Source organism: Podarcis raffonei, chromosome 2 (genome assembly GCF_027172205.1).
Source record: "Podarcis raffonei isolate rPodRaf1 chromosome 2, rPodRaf1.pri, whole genome shotgun sequence".
Classification (NCBI taxonomy): Eukaryota; Metazoa; Chordata; class Lepidosauria; order Squamata; family Lacertidae; genus Podarcis; species Podarcis raffonei.
Window position 1 is genome coordinate 48,855,995 of NC_070603.1, and position 16,777 is coordinate 48,872,771.

Sequence of the window (16,777 nt, forward strand, 5' to 3'; positions counted from 1 at the left end):
TTCTAAAAGGAATTGTTTTCAGCCACCATGGCAAAAGTATCTTCCTCCTAGGCTGGGATACTTTCTGCATGCTAGTATGTCTGTTTCTGCCCTGGCACCCTTCTCACATTTTTTTTCCTTCTCACCATCATCAACCATGCTTCAAACACCATGGCCCATGGCGAAACAGAGGTGACTCTTGAGGCCCTGCTTAAAGAAACAATATGATAATTCTTTGGTGAAGATGTAGCTAGAGATTAGAAACTGACAGAATTATAAGTTAGTACACTCGTGATACTCCTTGGAAGTAGCAGTGTTTTCTGTTTTTGTGTGTGGGCACAGGACATCACCAAATGGGTTGTCATCCTCCAATCACTCGAAGGCAGGAAAAGCATCATTACTCCAAAATGATCTTTAGAGTTATCCTTCCCTTGGAGAGCCAGTTCATTTTTCCTGTCTCTCTTGAAAGGGATCTGATTTGATGGTTCCCTTGTGGCCTTCTAATTCTGGTTCTGTGTATGTGTTCAAGTGCAGAGAATTTGGGTGCAGTGAGGAATGTGTGTGTGATTAGAGACTTAGGGTAAAGTTACCATTTTCCTCTCTTAATTCAGAACTCTGTTTGTCTGGGATTTACCCCTGCCCCTGTACATTGTTGCTGATCTTTCTCTGAGGCATCACCTTCCCCTCAGCATCTGTATATGTTATATTCCCTTGCTAATTAATTCATAGCTGATTTCCCCTTTACTATTTAATTAATTCTTACTTTATCCCTCCCCTATTGATCAGTTCTACAACTAATCATATATACCTTGACCTGATCAACCTCTAAACTCATCCCTTTCATAATCAGTTGCCAGACTTTATACAAAATTTTCTGAGCTGCTGCTTACCACCTGTTTAAAATCCTACCTAGCTGGGTCTCAACTTACTGAACCAATTATGCAGCAACATGACAAAAACATCAAACTAAAGGGCAGTCAAGTCCTCACTCAAGACCAGAAGGACATGCTAATTAGCTTTCATGCTGGACATGGCAGACCTAGAGGAGTAGAGATCTGGCATGGCAACTGGCACCTGTCATTTTCTGAGTGCTAAAGGCGCAAGTGGAGGTGCAGAATGGCCTGATAGGCCCTGTGGGAGTGATGGAGGGTACCAGAGCTGGACAAAACCCAAACAGCCCCGCAGTGGCGGTGGTGGCAGCAGGTCACACAGTCCCAAGAGGGTTTGTATGTCCTGCAGTAGCAGCAGTAGCAGGCACTGTATTGAAATCCTTGAGACCCAAGTATGCTAAAATTTCCTAGACATTTTGGGTGGGATTCAAAGTAGTGCAAGTGCCCCTGTACATTCTAAATCTGTTCTTGTGGTTCCCCCAACCCAGCAGAGCAGTTTTGGGAGTAAGGGCTTTGTTGGGGAAGGAGAAGGGAGAAAGGTTCCATTGTGTGAGCGGGCCCTGTTGTGTGCATGCAACAATTTGGAAGGTAGAAGGAAGCCAAGTCAAGCACTAGTTCTTAATTACAAATTTCTTGTAATATCCAGCTGGAATGTAAAAAGTTTAAGAAGAGGAGCCAAAAGTGATTGGTTCCCTCAGATGAATCAATGAAGAAACTCTGAAGTCCCATCATATCTGCTGTAGCCTGATGAAATGTGTGGGGTTAAATGGCAGTTAAAGGAGTAATGTGGTGAAGCTTCTCTCAGCAGTGTAGATGGAAAGGCCTTCCAGTTCCATGCTAATATTTATTTTGGGGGGAAAGCTTTACCCCATCAAGAAATGCATTTTGTGCCCTTATGTCTCCCTTCCTGGATCCCATCCCACTCACCCACCCCCGATACTACCACTGTTCAACAGCCACACAGAATGATTCAAAGTATAGAACTTAAGGATGTGTGTTTTGGCTGCTTAGCAAACTTTCATATCAGTAATGCTGATGGGGTCTTGGCAAGGTGGCATTTATATCTCGCAGAACTACTCAGTGCAGAGTGGCAGGACTCAGGAGAAATTAAGGAAAAGGGGACTCCAAACCCCATCACAGGTAAAATAGCTGCTGGGATAAAATAGCTCACACTTTCAGATACAGATGCTTGTGTGGAAACAGGCAATTGTCACAAGTTGTTCAAAAGTTGTGCTCTTGTTTGGCATGTTCATCGGGGATCTGATGTTTTCCTGATCAGCACATTTAGTGGGATTGTTCAGTACTATTCTTCCCACCAAATCTGCCCCCTCCCACTTGAACTTAACAGCGCTGGTGTGAATGTATGGTACACTGGAGTCATTTGCAGAGCTGGGGGGAAAACGTGTGTGTCTATCAATATGGATGTCTTGTGTTGACAACCTGGTTTATGCTGACTTAAGCATTCAGATTGACAGCTTAAATCAGGTAACAGAAAGAGAGAGAGCCTTTCCATCTCTATTGCAGCCTTTCCATCTCTTCTCAACAGGATAAAGCTTTTGTAAATTAGAGGGGTAATTATTTTGAGAGATTCTGCAGAAAAACACAAAGGATTAGATTCTTCATGACTCTCAGTTACAGAAATTGCTATGTACAGGTTTGTGCTGTTGGAACATCTGCAGAATTAGAACTGAATAAAAGCCACTTAGGTATCCCAATGTTTGGAATATTGTGGTGTGTTTTCAAATTAGCCCTGCCTGCAACTTTGTTTTGATGATCTCCCCTTCCTTTGTTTTTCTGGCTAGATTCAGCTTTTGGAATTTCTTCCAGAGCAAGGAGAGTGACCTTTTTATATTTTCAGATTCCCAAAATAGATAGCCTAAAGAACAACTGCACGTGTTTGCTCTAGTTCATTGCAGCAAGGCGGAACCTGCTGAGCACAGATCCATCAAATGGTGTCAATTCAGACTGTACATTCTTTGCACTGACCTTTTTCACAGAGTGTTTGTTTTGTTTTTCTTTTTTTGTGTGTGTTTAGTTGATTGTTTGGATCCTTCCTGCTCCAACCATGGTATCTGTGTAAATGGAGAGTGTCTCTGCAGCCCAGGCTGGGGAGGCTTAAATTGTGAACTTCCACGTGCCCAGTGCCCAGACCAGTGTAGTGGGCATGGCACATACCTCTCTGACACAGGCCTCTGTAACTGTGATCCCAACTGGATGGGACCAGACTGCTCCGTTGGTAAGAAAAACATTTAATTTGTGCAATTTATTTTAGCCTTTTGAAATCTTGACAGTCAATGGTCCTTGACTACTCATTCAGTGATTCAGCTCAGTAACTCAACTGTTACAGTGACTGCTACACTTCTAAGGTAAGTTCAGACACCTATATTGAAGCTCTCTTAATGATTCTGATGAGTCTGCTACATGAAGGTATAGTATATGACACATATTTTTTAATTCTATTTTTTTCATTGATTAGAGTAATACAATGTAATTTTGAAATTTAGTTCTTGCCCCACCATTCTCACTTTATATTTTAAGGGGAAATGTTGATTGTCCCCTCCTCACGTATCCATATGATCCTTGGTAACTAACATGATTCCATCCGACTTACTCTCCTCAAAAGGTATCTGAATGATAATATAGCTGGCATATATTGCTGATACATAAGGTCAAAATACAAAAGACTTACACTTCCAATTTATTTCATTTTGGGAGGCTGTATTTTGTAGCATGGTCATGAAGAAGCATCCTGGCATCTAGATGTGGCAGTTCAGAGTACGTCCAACAAATTGGTGATTTAAAAATGTATTCATTTTCTTAGGTATTAATTGGGGTGAATCTTGAAGCTAGGTTGGTTTACTCAGATGTCTGTAGCATAAATTTCAGTTTGAAGTAGTCTTTCTAGCAGAATTGCAAAGGCTTGAGTAGGTCGTAGCAACCATTTCAGTTCCAAAGGTGTACCCCTTCTGCATATCTTGCTGATGATAGTGCAAATCCGTAAATCCAAGATGCTGCCAGTATCCATGACAATTTTGGCAATAACCGAATTCCTCTTTTTTCTCCTCCCAGAAGTGTGCTCTGTAGACTGTGGCACCCATGGTGTCTGCATTGGCGGAGCATGTCGCTGTGAAGAGGGCTGGACGGGGGTAGCCTGTGACCAACGTGTCTGCCATCCCCGCTGCACAGAGCATGGAACTTGTAAAGATGGGAAATGTGAATGCCGAGAGGGCTGGAATGGGGAGCACTGCACCATTGGTAGGCAAACGACAGCCACCGAAACAGGCACATATTGCTTTCTTTTCATAACTTGTAGAAACATAGTTACTATTGTGTATGGCAAAGGGCTGTCCCTTTATGGACTCTTATGCTTCCAATTTTTAGTGTTGTTGTGGTCTTTGTTTTTTATGCTGACATTTGTATTTATGATTTGGTTGAGATGTGGGTTGTTTTATATTTTATAAATAATTACTTTTATAACTGCAGTTTTATAACTGTAGCAGTCATCAGTTTCTATTGAAAAATATTTAGGTTTTAAGTTTTTATAAACAAACAAACATCACTAGATTCATTTCTGAAACCCCAAGCAGGAAAATCTGTTTCAAGTCAGTACTAAGTTAAATTGTGTACTGATGTAAACTAGGTTTCCACTAAACGATATACTATTTATTCTATGTGGGTATTACCTACAAGATGAGATTTTCAACTAAATTTTAGTGTGTGTGTGTATTTCAACAAATGTCCTTCTTTTTTCACTTCCTGACCTGATGCTTCCTGCTTATTAAATATTCCATTCAAAACACATCACCACAATACCCATCAAGAGCAGGGGTCAAGTTGAGGGGGAACTGGCTTCCCGTTGTTACAGAAATAGCTCCCTAGCATTTTCATGCGTTGTTCTGTGACAGTGGTCATGGTGTTTGCCTATAGACTGACACAGCATGGGAGGGCCGAGCCAATGCTACAGCATGCTGGTATACCCTTTCCAAACAGCATGCTACTCAGCACAGCTTTGGAATCATGCCGAGTGCCATGACTAACACAATTGCATCTCCACTGTGATATGTCAGCCTGGAAAGTAATAACAAACATATATCGCTTCAGATGTTTTTGACCATTTTGAATTTTAAACCTAAGTTACTTAATTTATCCATTCAAGATGTATGTTGTGCATGGAAAACCCAGATAGCTGCTGAGAATTTACTTACGTTGTGTACAAAAGTAATACAAGACTGAGCACATCATTATTTGTAAACCTGGAAGAAAAACCTCAAGAATGTGTGCCTGTTGTTTTTTTCTCCCTGTGCCATTTATTTAGATAACGAATTGTTTTCAAAATGTCCAGGAGAATTAAAAACAAGCAGATATTCAATATTTCTTTTTTTTAACGTATCTTTGGTGGGTGAATGAAACATTTTTAAAAAGGACAAATTATAATCGAAATTATGATGGCAACTGGAGACTCTAAAAGGACAGCCCTATTACCAGTGACTTGTTTTTGTTTTAAACCAAAGTTATTTGGATGTGTTTGTCAGAATTTTATTTTATTTTTGTTAAGTGTCTTTTTTTAAGTCTCTTTGGGTAGCTAAACCTTTTGGGACACACAGTTAAATTAGAAAGAGAATGACCTTTAATATATATATATATATATCCTGCACATATTTAAAGGTGATGCTAGCATACTGCTATAGCATACTTCTAACACAGTTTATAAACATTGAATCAATATTCCCAAGCAGATGCAGGCTGGTTTTCTGTTTTTGTTTTTGTTTTGGCGTTATGCATTTCTACAGCAGCAACAGCAGCAGCATCCCTTTTTAATGTGGTTCATTTATGGGGTAAATTTCATTTATGGGGTAAATTTCAAGACTAATTTCGGTTTATATGAATGTTGTATCTAATTAATAATTGTTCCAAAAAGGTTTACCTTACTCCACTAACTTTGTGTTAACGTCTTTATTCTTAAAAACGTCTTCATGTATTTTTGTAACCTAAGTGTCTTACAGCGCAGTCTTATGCATATCTACTCAGAAGTAAGTCCGAATTAATTCAGTGAGACTTACCCTCAGGTAAGTGTGTATAGGACTGCAATCTTAGTTTGATGTTACTGTGCACCCAACAAGATGAATGTATTTAGATTGCTCGGATATGATTTGTTCTAGATAACACTTTATGCCTACTGGTTAATAGTTCCAACTATAAAGGCTAAACTATGAAGAAAACATTTTACCTTGTTTTTCACAAGTGAGAGGAAAAAACACCCACTTTTGAAGTACTGTCAATGTACACTGTCACAGTCTTTCCTGCAAATAATTTCCAAAGCATTGTCTACAGATTTGAACTTTGTTTTTCCAGTGTAAAATATTGACGCATAAGCACTCCTCTCAAACTTTGTAGGACTTACGAGTCGTATAAAAACTGTAGCCTTATTATTGGTGAATAGAAAATATACTGAGAATAATGTGGCCTTATTATGCTTTAGGATTGGAGCTTACAGAATCTTAAAATGTTTACAAAATTAACTTTTATTCTTCGGTTTCTATTTTTTTCTATTCTATTTTTTTCAACAAATGAATTTGAGCATCTTCATTTTATCTTTTTACTTCAGTCCTGCCAGGAGCTTCATGTACATAGAAGTAGACTTCCTCATAATTTTTCCAAGCTGATGAAAAAATGTGATTCCATATCCTGCCCCCCCCCCAATCACCCTCTTCCATATTTCCAAAACTTTCCTTGACAGTGGTGGTGCTAACACTGGGCTTCACAGCAAGGAGGACCTTGAGGAATGCTGTCCTAGGTTCCCTCAGGGAATGTAGTTTACTTGGGGGGGGGGTCCTGGTGTCCAGAATGCAGCTGCAGAAGTGTTCTCAATAAAAGTAAAGCCCCAGCCCCTACTGTCCCCAGTATTATTACCCCAACTGCCAGATTAATTCGAGTGTAAAGGGTAGGAGAATTCTGAAATACAGGAGTTAATTTTTGACACAAACTCTCACCTATTCTAGACGTGGATGCTCACTACAGGTAAAAACAGTACTGTAGAACTACTGAAGAACACGCAGTGCAGTAATAATAATATATATGTTGAAAATGATGCGTTTTCAATCTTAAGAGGTTAAGTGAATATATATAACTGGAAAAGTGGTAATGCAGAAACCTTATGCACCATTTTAAAAATGTGCTCATTGCCACTGATCTTCACTTAAACAGCCACAGTAGGTGGTGGCCTTATGTCAATGAAGTAGATCCCAGAGATCTTTCTATATGGCATATTGCAACCACTATCCCATTCCTGCACCTGCTAACTCACAGAGAAAAACAGCTCCCTGCAGTGATAATGAAGGTCTGTGGTGTACTTATGAAGTGATTTACAATCATCGGATAAGGTTATAATGAAACCATAGAACAGAAATTACAACTGAGCAACAACAAAAAGAAATATGCCAATACAAAGTGAATTCTTGAACATATTACATGCTAAAATTTTACCATGAGAGTTTGGGGTTTGTTTGTTTGTTTGTTTTTGTTCTGTGATTTGTTTGATGATTTCCATGTGAAAACCAGAGGTTGCTTTTTTGCTTAGATCATCCACTGCCCAGTTTTTATATATACAGAGCCCCATTAAATGTATTGTTGCTTTGTTAACCTCCACTGGGCCTAGATTTCAATCATAAATATGCTGCTTCATTGGAAATCTCATGTGAATGGCATTTATTTTCACATGGCAAGTATGATTGTGCAGGAGTGCAGGTAAACATATTCCATAGATCTTACAGAGCAGCAAATTTGTCCCGCAGTGGTACTTCAGTGTTGAAGCTGATCATCACATCTGATGATGGTATTGAATTTTTTCGAGGAGGCAAGTGACATTGTGCCCCAGAAGTGATGAGGGCATCCCTCAGCAACACATTACTATGAACAAAGGGCCACCTAAAGGTTCATGACTAAGAATAGCCCTTAAGTCTGGTATCTTGCTGAGGTGTGGGAGCTATTGGCTTGCAAATTATTGCGCCTTAAATTTAGAACTCAGTAAACCCAAGCCAGATTAATAAGTTTCATGCAATGTGATAGCTATGATGAAAAAATAGTTTTGCTGGATCCAAATAAAAATTTAAACAATGAGAGAACACATTTAAACCGGTTAGGTTTGTAAATATGTTTTGCAAACCTGTGGGATACTGTTGACCCCTGATACCATTTTTGGTGATATTAAGGAAAGTGGGTGATTTGCCTACTATAAAATAAACAAAATATTAGGGTGGGGTGGGTGTTTTACCTTCTGTGTTTCTTTCCCACATGAAATAAACAGTACAGATTCTGAGCTAAACATCTGTAGACATGACAAATAACTAATTACTTTAAATAGCATTTGTTTGAGTCAGTGTGGCCCTTAGCAGCTTTATGTGCATTACGTCAAGAATCATAAGGCTAAAAACATTGATTTTTCACTAAAAAAATGAAGGGGTGATGAAACACCCATGGTTGAGGACTCTTGGAATACAGAGTTGTAGAAGACTTTACATAGAAGTCTTGTTAATGTTTTTCAGGGCTGCTGCTGTGTGTTTGATTCCACTTTTCAATGAAGAGTTAAACTGAGCTTTACTCACATGTATGATATTTTTTAAAACAGCACACACTCAAATACATGTAATATTTGGTATTATATTTTATTCAACTGGATATTTCTGCGGCAAAAGTGCTTTCATTTTGGACCCTATTCCTTGGAATGACAAAATAATAATATTGTACATTAGATTGTGATTATTGGTATTCACCACTAACCTTACTGTGTAGAGCAGTAGATATTGTTTTGATAAGATCACTTTAAAACATTTGCCCTTTTAGGCATCATACAAACATTCTGCTTTTTCCAGGCCCAGGGAGCAGAAGGGGTGGAGAGTATTAGGGAAGGGAGAAAGAGTTGCAGCCGATCAAGAATATTGCTTGCATTTCATCTACTGTTATAGCTAAGTCAGTAATCAACAAATCTATGCCCAGTAGAACATTGTGTTGCTTTCCAGCACTGCTGGATAGTTTTGTCCCATTAGAATACTCTTTGTGTCAAAGATTTCTTTTTTTCTTACTGATTTCCTTAAAGTAATTACAATAATAGCTTTAAGAAAGCAGAAACAATTTCCGCAAGAGATGGGATAAAAGTTGAAGATAACAAAGAGGGAAATGTGCTACCTCTGACAAAAGCAAGCAATTCTGAAAAAGTGCTGGGGAGGAGAGGGTGTCATATTTCTGTAGTTATTTCTAGCCCTTTCACTCCAATCTATAAGAAAGTGAGAAAAAGGACATGACTAGATAAAGAATACAAATGCCACCTTCTGCTTAATCAACAAAGTTTCTACAATAGAGATTTAAATGTCTTCATCCAATGTGATCAATACTGCATTTTCTTTTGTACGAGAGAACATATGACATTTGCCTAAATCTATGTTGAAACAAAATTATAATGAAATAATACCATAATTGCCAAGCAGTCTTTCCAGGCACACCTGAGTTTAGTAAAAGAAACTGTGGCTTTGCCAGCCAGGTAGTCCGAGGTCGCCGGGGCCGGGGTGCAGGAAGCAACAATAATGGCGTTACAGTGTCTTAGGATCAAAATGACCACAATTTTCTTGTTCGCTAGTGCAGCAATCGTCTGCCTCTCCCCCCACTCTGGCCTCCATGCACGGTAAGGCTGTTGATGCTGTGGTGATCCCATTGGTTGGTAACTGCGCACTAATAGGTCTTAGTAGCACATTCCTGTGCAAGTTTACTCAGAAATAATTCACATTGTGTTGAATAGAACTTACTCTCAAATAAATATGTCTAGGATTACAGCCTAAGTATCAATAATTTAGTGGAATTTTAAAGTGTGCTTCATTTTTTGTCTCTTGCATCTACTTGGGTGACAATTTTTTTCTATCTGCTGTTAGGGTAAAAACATAATTAATTATATTCAGGCTTTATTGAGAATCAACAGTTGCTTGTTGTATGATCTTCTAGGAACAGATAAAACACAATTTCAATAGGAATATCAGTTATCTGTCACTTAACTTCGCGTCTCTAGTCATGACTAGAAAATGCCACACAATGTTGCCATTTTTCACCTTTCCATTTATTTATGTGCAAAACATACAACCTTATTCCTTCTCTAGGCCACTTTAAAAGGCAATCAGTGTACTTCTCAGCTGTGTTCCTCACAGCTGTGTCATGCAGGACTTCAAAGAGCTGCATCCTGCAGATATTTGTAAATAACTTCCTGACTTAAATAAGAATATTTCTTTCCTGTGTCTACATGGGCTATATTGATTTTTCTATCAATTCTCGAACTTTTATGAAGCCCCAGAAAGAAAAGAAAAATGAAATAGGATTGATCAAGCTGCTGATCTAACTGCTAAAAGGACAGAGCTGAGTTTGCTGTCCTGAAGTGTATTTACTGCACTAGCCAACTGTTAATGTTCCAACAATGTGTTTTCTATGTTATTTTATACCCTGTAGTGTCAAGCACCAGTTTCCGTGAGTGAAGGTATTACACGGTATTGCTGGAGACAAAATAACAGAGATATTTTAACTGTAGAGATAAACTCTGGTGGTAGTTGGGCGCTCACTATTGGAAGTCAAAGAAAAAGTAGGGAGCTTCTTAAAAAGAAGAAAATCTCAGAGCCACACATGAGAATGATTTGCAGAATTGGTCTATACATTATTATTTTATTGAAAAAAATATAGCATCATACTTTTAATTCTTGAATGAAAAATCCAGAATATTCAGCTAACTATTGAGACTGAAATCATGCATTTCCAGACACCAGCTGCATATTGAAGTTGTATGTCTATAGAAATTTGCAAATGATCTGGGTGATATTCTCTTGTAGAGCTCAGATGAAGCACACTCACTGAGGTCAGTAGAACTACTTGTAAGTAAACATGCAAAGTTCAATCTTTATCTTTTTAAAAAATAAAAGTCAGCAAAAAAATCTTTGTTAAATAATAATAATAATAATAATAATAATAATAATAATAATAATAATAATTTGTTTATTATTTATACCCCACCCATCTGGCTGGGTTTCCCCACCCACTCTGGGCTGCTTCCAACAAAAGATTAAAAAAAAATTAAAACATCAGTCATTAAAAACTTCCCTAAACAGGGCTGCCTTCAGATGTCTTCTAAACGTCAGATAGTTGTTTATTTATTTGACATTTGATGGGCTAGACGGTGGCATTATTTCCACAGGCATCATGTATGGTTTTATGGAGATGCCTTAGAGTTGTAAACACAAATTCTCAACCAACTTTATCCTCATCAAGACCTAGCATGAAGGTGAAGGGCTGATCCTGGTATTGTGGTTCGAGGACCCGACCCCCGCAATGTGAAATGAATACGCAAGGACACGTGATATAAGGTTAATGGGCAAGAAAAGGCCACAACTTTATTGATTACAGCAGTGAAAAGGTATTGGCTTAGGCATTGGATGTCTAAAACAAGGGGGTTTATTCACCAGTAGGTGGAGCCTGTTGATGCTAATCCAACTATAGGCTCTCCCCTGATGTCACCGAGGGTCGTGCCATGGCCTCCCGCCAAGCAGGCATCGGACAGAGTACATGACCGCCAGATTCCTTTAACAGAATACCCAAAAATTGAAGGCATAGGCGATGGCCACACCTAGCCCTTCGACACACCACAACACATTATTCCAATGCCTAACCGCCACCATGCGATCGGCAATACCTAGGCGCTGAGGTTTTACCCACAGCGCCACCCGCGTCCTATCTCAGTATAATTCAATCATTTCTGCTACTAATTGAATATATTTGAAAAAACCTTCTCCTATAACTTATCACTCTTTACACCAAAAATGTAACTGAGCCTCTCAGGTTCTTTATGTACATACCTGAGTGTTGCTAATGTGGGATAAGAAGCAAAAGAGACATTTTACAATTAGATTTACATTGTGGTCTGATATATTAATAGGAATCGTAGGATGAAAATGAATAATGCCCTTGTAAGAGTCTTACTACATGTGACACTGACCATGCCATTTGGGCTTGAGTGCAGTTGTGGATTGGGACTGTGGTATGGAGGATAGGCAGAATTGCACTGATGCAATTCGTTAGGTGTATCCCATCTCATATCGTTTATCATTTAAAGCCACAATGTGTGATCTAGGCTGTCCCCAGCAATTTAGCAATGATTCCAATAATCACTGTGGCTGAAAAATGTATTGTGTGGTTGCAAAAATCCCTGCCAGATTAAAGCAACTATTGCATGTGTAGACTGACTGATTTACAGCATTCTCCCTATAATAGGTTGCTCCAGATGCAGGACATGCAGCTGGTTTTTCATGATGTGAACTACTCAGTGGCAGCTGATGTGCAAGAGACCGTCTATACTTGTCGTCCCCACCCCACCCCCACAGCAGCTTGGATGAGGTTTTATGAGATTCCAGTGTTTAATTTGTAATGGCAATTGTCATGTCACATGTTTTTCTTTCATCAAGACTATTTTTTCCCCTTTGGGTTTTCAAACGAGCAAGTTGTTTCTTTTCATTCCTGTTTCAATCCTATCCTATAAGACTCATAGCATTCTAAATCCTATAAGATTTTCATAGTACTCTGAGAAACTATGTAAATCAGAAGGCACTAGGTTTGCTGTATTGGTAACAGGGAACCATAATTTTGAAAAACTGCCATTCAAGATGCAGCTTTATTGCTTTTCTCCTAATCCCATTATATCTCTATTCTATATTGATGCATTAGCAGTCCAGTGCAGAGTAGCTCAATCAACTTACAAAGAGCAAGGCATGTTATTTATGCACAGCAAAGGACAGCATGTAGGCATTTTCAGGTAGTTATTCTGCATCAAATTACAGGAGTTAATAGAGGTATTTTTTCATATAATTAAACATTGATTCATTTCTTAATACAAAAATTTGAAATATACAAGCACTGGTAACTTTAGAATATGTGTTTATATGAGTTCTAAGTCAAAACCACAAAGAAGGTGATTATGTTTTCTTTAGGTATATGTTAAATAACAAAGCTGTTAGTGAATAATATATGTAGCTAGAATTTCAGCTGCGTACATTTTAATTTTCTCCAAAAGGTCCACCAAATATCTTGAACATGGTCCCAATTCACCATACTACTGAAAACGATAACACCATTAGCATGATAGTGATAGGTCCATTCCAAAGTGCTATTAATACTTTTTTTTAATATGTGAAGGATATTGGAATACAGGCAGCCCCCTGTTTAAGTGTGTTCAATATGTGGACCCGGAAGTGACTGAGAAACATCATAAAGATGTCACTGAAATGTCACTAAAAGGGTAGAGCAGGTGTCTGCAGTCTTTTTCAATGGGTTTCAGTTATACATGACCAACGTGCACTGTGCCTTGGAACATAACCCCTTCGTAAACGGCGGGCTGCCTGTATATATAATTAATTAAAAGTATAGAAATTATAGTCTCATATTTTATCCAGAAAGCTGCATTAAGGTGGGGAGGGAGAGAAAATAAGTATCTTACTAGTTTAGTAATAACATTTTACTTAATTCTCTTTCTTTACAAGCTAGTGATTTATTGATCACAAAAGTGGTTCAGCATCAAAATACTGATCTCAAATGGCTTGGAATCTCCCACAAGGAGAGAAATGATGTTATTTTTGCAAATTCAGTTTGTGCAAATACAAAAGGAGTAACTGCCATTGATGATTGTAATTCTCATAAAACCAAAGAAACGTCAGTACAGATGAGAGAACATTCTTTTGTTTTTACCACTGGGAATGGTGGAAAGTGGCACTTGGTTCTTTCAGCATGCTGCCATCAACTTTTCAGCACATTGTGAATATAAACTAAGCCGACGTCTTTTGCTTTTCCCTTTAATGAAGCAAGGCAGAATGTGTGTTTTTGCTCTTGCAGACCTATTCCCTCTGTGAGCCAATAAAGAAATTAGCATCATAGCACAAAGCTTTATGGCAGCAGCTTGCTTATCATTAAAGTTAGAAAGCAGGGTTTAATTTTCTTTTTTAAAAAAAATCTACATTCCTTTGATTTTAAAGTATCATAGCACTTTTACTGGGGGTTTTTTGCATGCCACGTCAAAGTTTATTTCATGATAATTATTTGTTCCTTTTTAAAATAAAAAATAAAGCACAATATGAGACAGCATTAGGGTTACAGCATTTGATAAGCTGTACTTCCTGCTTATCTATTTTCAAAGTCTTACAGGACTGCTTATCATATGTGGTCAGGCAGCAGTGCAGGACAGGAACTCCCCATCCCCTTGGCTCCAATGAGGGACATGGCCAGGGGTTTTCCCAGGCTGGCACAACCCTGTTTGGTCTTCATCCCAGCCAGCTGGGGTTGTAGCCTGCCCTCAAATTGCCAATCGTGGGCAAGCTGCAGTACTGGCTCCGCCCTGGGGGCGGACTGGACCAAGCTCACAGGCTTCACTCCAGTCCACTCCTGGGCACTTTCCACCTCTTCATCAGCTCCTCATCTGTTTTCAAAGTCTTACAGTAACAGTTCACAGGTAGCATAACAGTAACAAGTCTTGTGTTTTCTGAATGTAATTTCCAAGATGCAGCATTGATTTCTGACTGAACCTCTTGTTTTGCTTTGTTTATATTTGTGTTTTAGAAAGTTAGTAGGTACAGGGAAAACAAACGGAATTTGCCATTGGTTTCTTTGTTCTGATAGGAATTGATAATAAAAGCAAGGAAAAGAAAAGAAGTGTGCAAATGGTTAGACCCATTGATTCCTTAACTGGCATCGTAGAAACAAAATTGTATTTTACTATTGTTTCTCTAGAATCGTTATTAATTGATTCCTTATTGGAATACCAATCCCCACATTTCTGATTATGGCCTGCTCCATAGAGAGCATGTTCTGAGAAACTGATGGAAAAAATAAAATAAAAGTGTGAAATACATCAATTACAGTGGGAAAATACAGAGTGGGTTGGCATTGGATCAAGGGCATCTATAGTTTAACTAAAATTGCAGTAGTAACTGTGTTTTTTTAAAAAAGAATTATGAGGCAGTATATACTGAAGCACTTTAAATCTCAGAGAAACAAGGAGCAAAGGCCAGCATGCTGGTGTAAGGTATTTTTGTGCAATCTGGCTGCTGCTGTTGTTATTGTGTGTTTCCTAGATTAATTCTTTACATATTATTACATACATGTTTTTAATGCAATAAATGCAGAAATGTGAAGGGAAGGGGGATCCAGATCTTTTTTCTGCAGATACTTGCTGTTGCATTTCCCCACCATTTCTTTCCTGTTCTGTTCTGTGTACTATACTGTTCTTAGTGAAAGTAGCCTCTGATCTATGGGTCTAACCATATATAATGTATAGGAGCTGCGTGTAATATTATTAGGGATGGTAGGTGTGCTTTATTGTGCAAAGGACATCAGCAACATACCTGGTTGACGACCTGCAGGAGTTAGGTGCCTGTGCACACCAGGTGCTCCACACAACCGGAAACAGCCTCATTCTCTTATGTGGGAGAACTGGGAAGGGGAACAGAATGATTTGTGATCGCATTCCATATGAGCATTAGATATCCCTTGTGAATATTGGGTTGGAATGGTGCAGTTACAGAAAACACAGCTTTCAGATAACTCTGATTAAGAGCAAACTGTTTTATAAATTATAAGGAGAAAAATGCTTTAAATGCATTAAGTATATATCATTCCTGGATTTGTACACTGACCAGAAAGAGACTCTTGGGTCATTACACAGTTTCATAAAATCCTGATTAAGAATGTAAGATTTTCACAACAGACCATAACTGCTTTAAGAAAGCTGTTAAGAAAATCTGCTAATTAAGCATCCAGTTAAAAGTGCATCCAAATATGTGTTTACATTCTATATAAATTCTTTTCCACTGATGAATGTACTTTATATTTTCCATTTTCCATTGCAATGCCTCATGGTAAAATTCAGGGTGAAATTCTACAACAGGGTCTAGAACAGGGTTGGCTAACCTGTGCCCCTCCAGATGTTGTTTGTTTGTTAAACCATGCATCAACGTTTAGATTATGATACATATCCAAAAAACACAAGGAATACTAAAAGCAGCAAATAATTCAGCAAGAAACAACCGGGAGTCAGCTCAGTAATCTCCAAAGGCTAGGAGGAATAAATATGTCTTCATTTGACATCTGAAGACCAATTGTATGAGGGACAGTTTTATCACCACCAGGAAAAAGTCCCCACAACTGGGACACCATATAAAAGAAAAGTCTGCTCTGAGTCCCCACTGAATGAACTTTTATAGACAAGACCACCAGCAGAAACTCCCCTAAAAATATTAAGGCACAGGCTGACAGATCATGGGAGAGACACAACTTCAAGTTATTGTCTTATACACTGGAGTCAGCACCTTGAATTGGGCCTGTAGTAAATGGGCAGCAAGTGCAGTACTCTGATGCAATTCAGTCTCATGGCAATACTCTTCAATCTACCAGCAAAGTCCTTCTTCAGGGTTCATCTGTGGCACTAAAACCATTAATGTAACCTTACCTAATCATAAATTAAGGTAATCTCATCCCTCATATACCCAATTGGTCTCTGTGTTCTGCAGGGGAGAGCATCCTGCAAATACCATCTTATCAGGAGCTTCATTCCTCACAGTTTCAGAATGGGGCTTTTAGTGTGGTGACACCTACGCTTTGTGACTTGCTATATACGGTGGTACCTCGGGTTAAGAACTTAATTCGTTCTGGAGGTCCGTTCTTAACCTGAAAGTGTTCTTAACCTGAGGTACCACTTTAGCTAATGGGGCCTCCCGCGCCGCCGCTGCATGATTTCTGTTCTCATCCTGAAGCAAAGTTCTTAACCCGAGGTACTATTTCTGGGTTAGCGGAGTCTGTAACCTGAAGCATCTGTAACCCAAGGTTCATGAGCTATGAGCACAGCA

At 38.7% G+C, this 16,777-nt stretch overlaps 1 protein-coding gene across 16 annotated transcripts in view; it reads left to right on the forward strand.

The window, feature by feature from the left end:
* Positions 1–16,777, forward strand: part of TENM2 (teneurin transmembrane protein 2) — a 719,087-nt gene that overhangs the window by 615,652 nt on the left and 86,658 nt on the right. For 13 of the 16 annotated variants that reach the window (XM_053376484.1, XM_053376486.1, XM_053376487.1 and 10 more), the window contains 2 exons: positions 2,905–3,105; positions 3,939–4,151. In XM_053376484.1, the coding sequence (XP_053232459.1) occupies positions 2,905–3,105; positions 3,939–4,151 (414 nt within the window). The remainder of the gene's footprint in view (positions 1–2,904; positions 3,106–3,938; positions 4,152–16,777) is intronic. The other 3 variants (XM_053376485.1, XM_053376488.1, XM_053376490.1) reach the window with 1 other exon arrangement.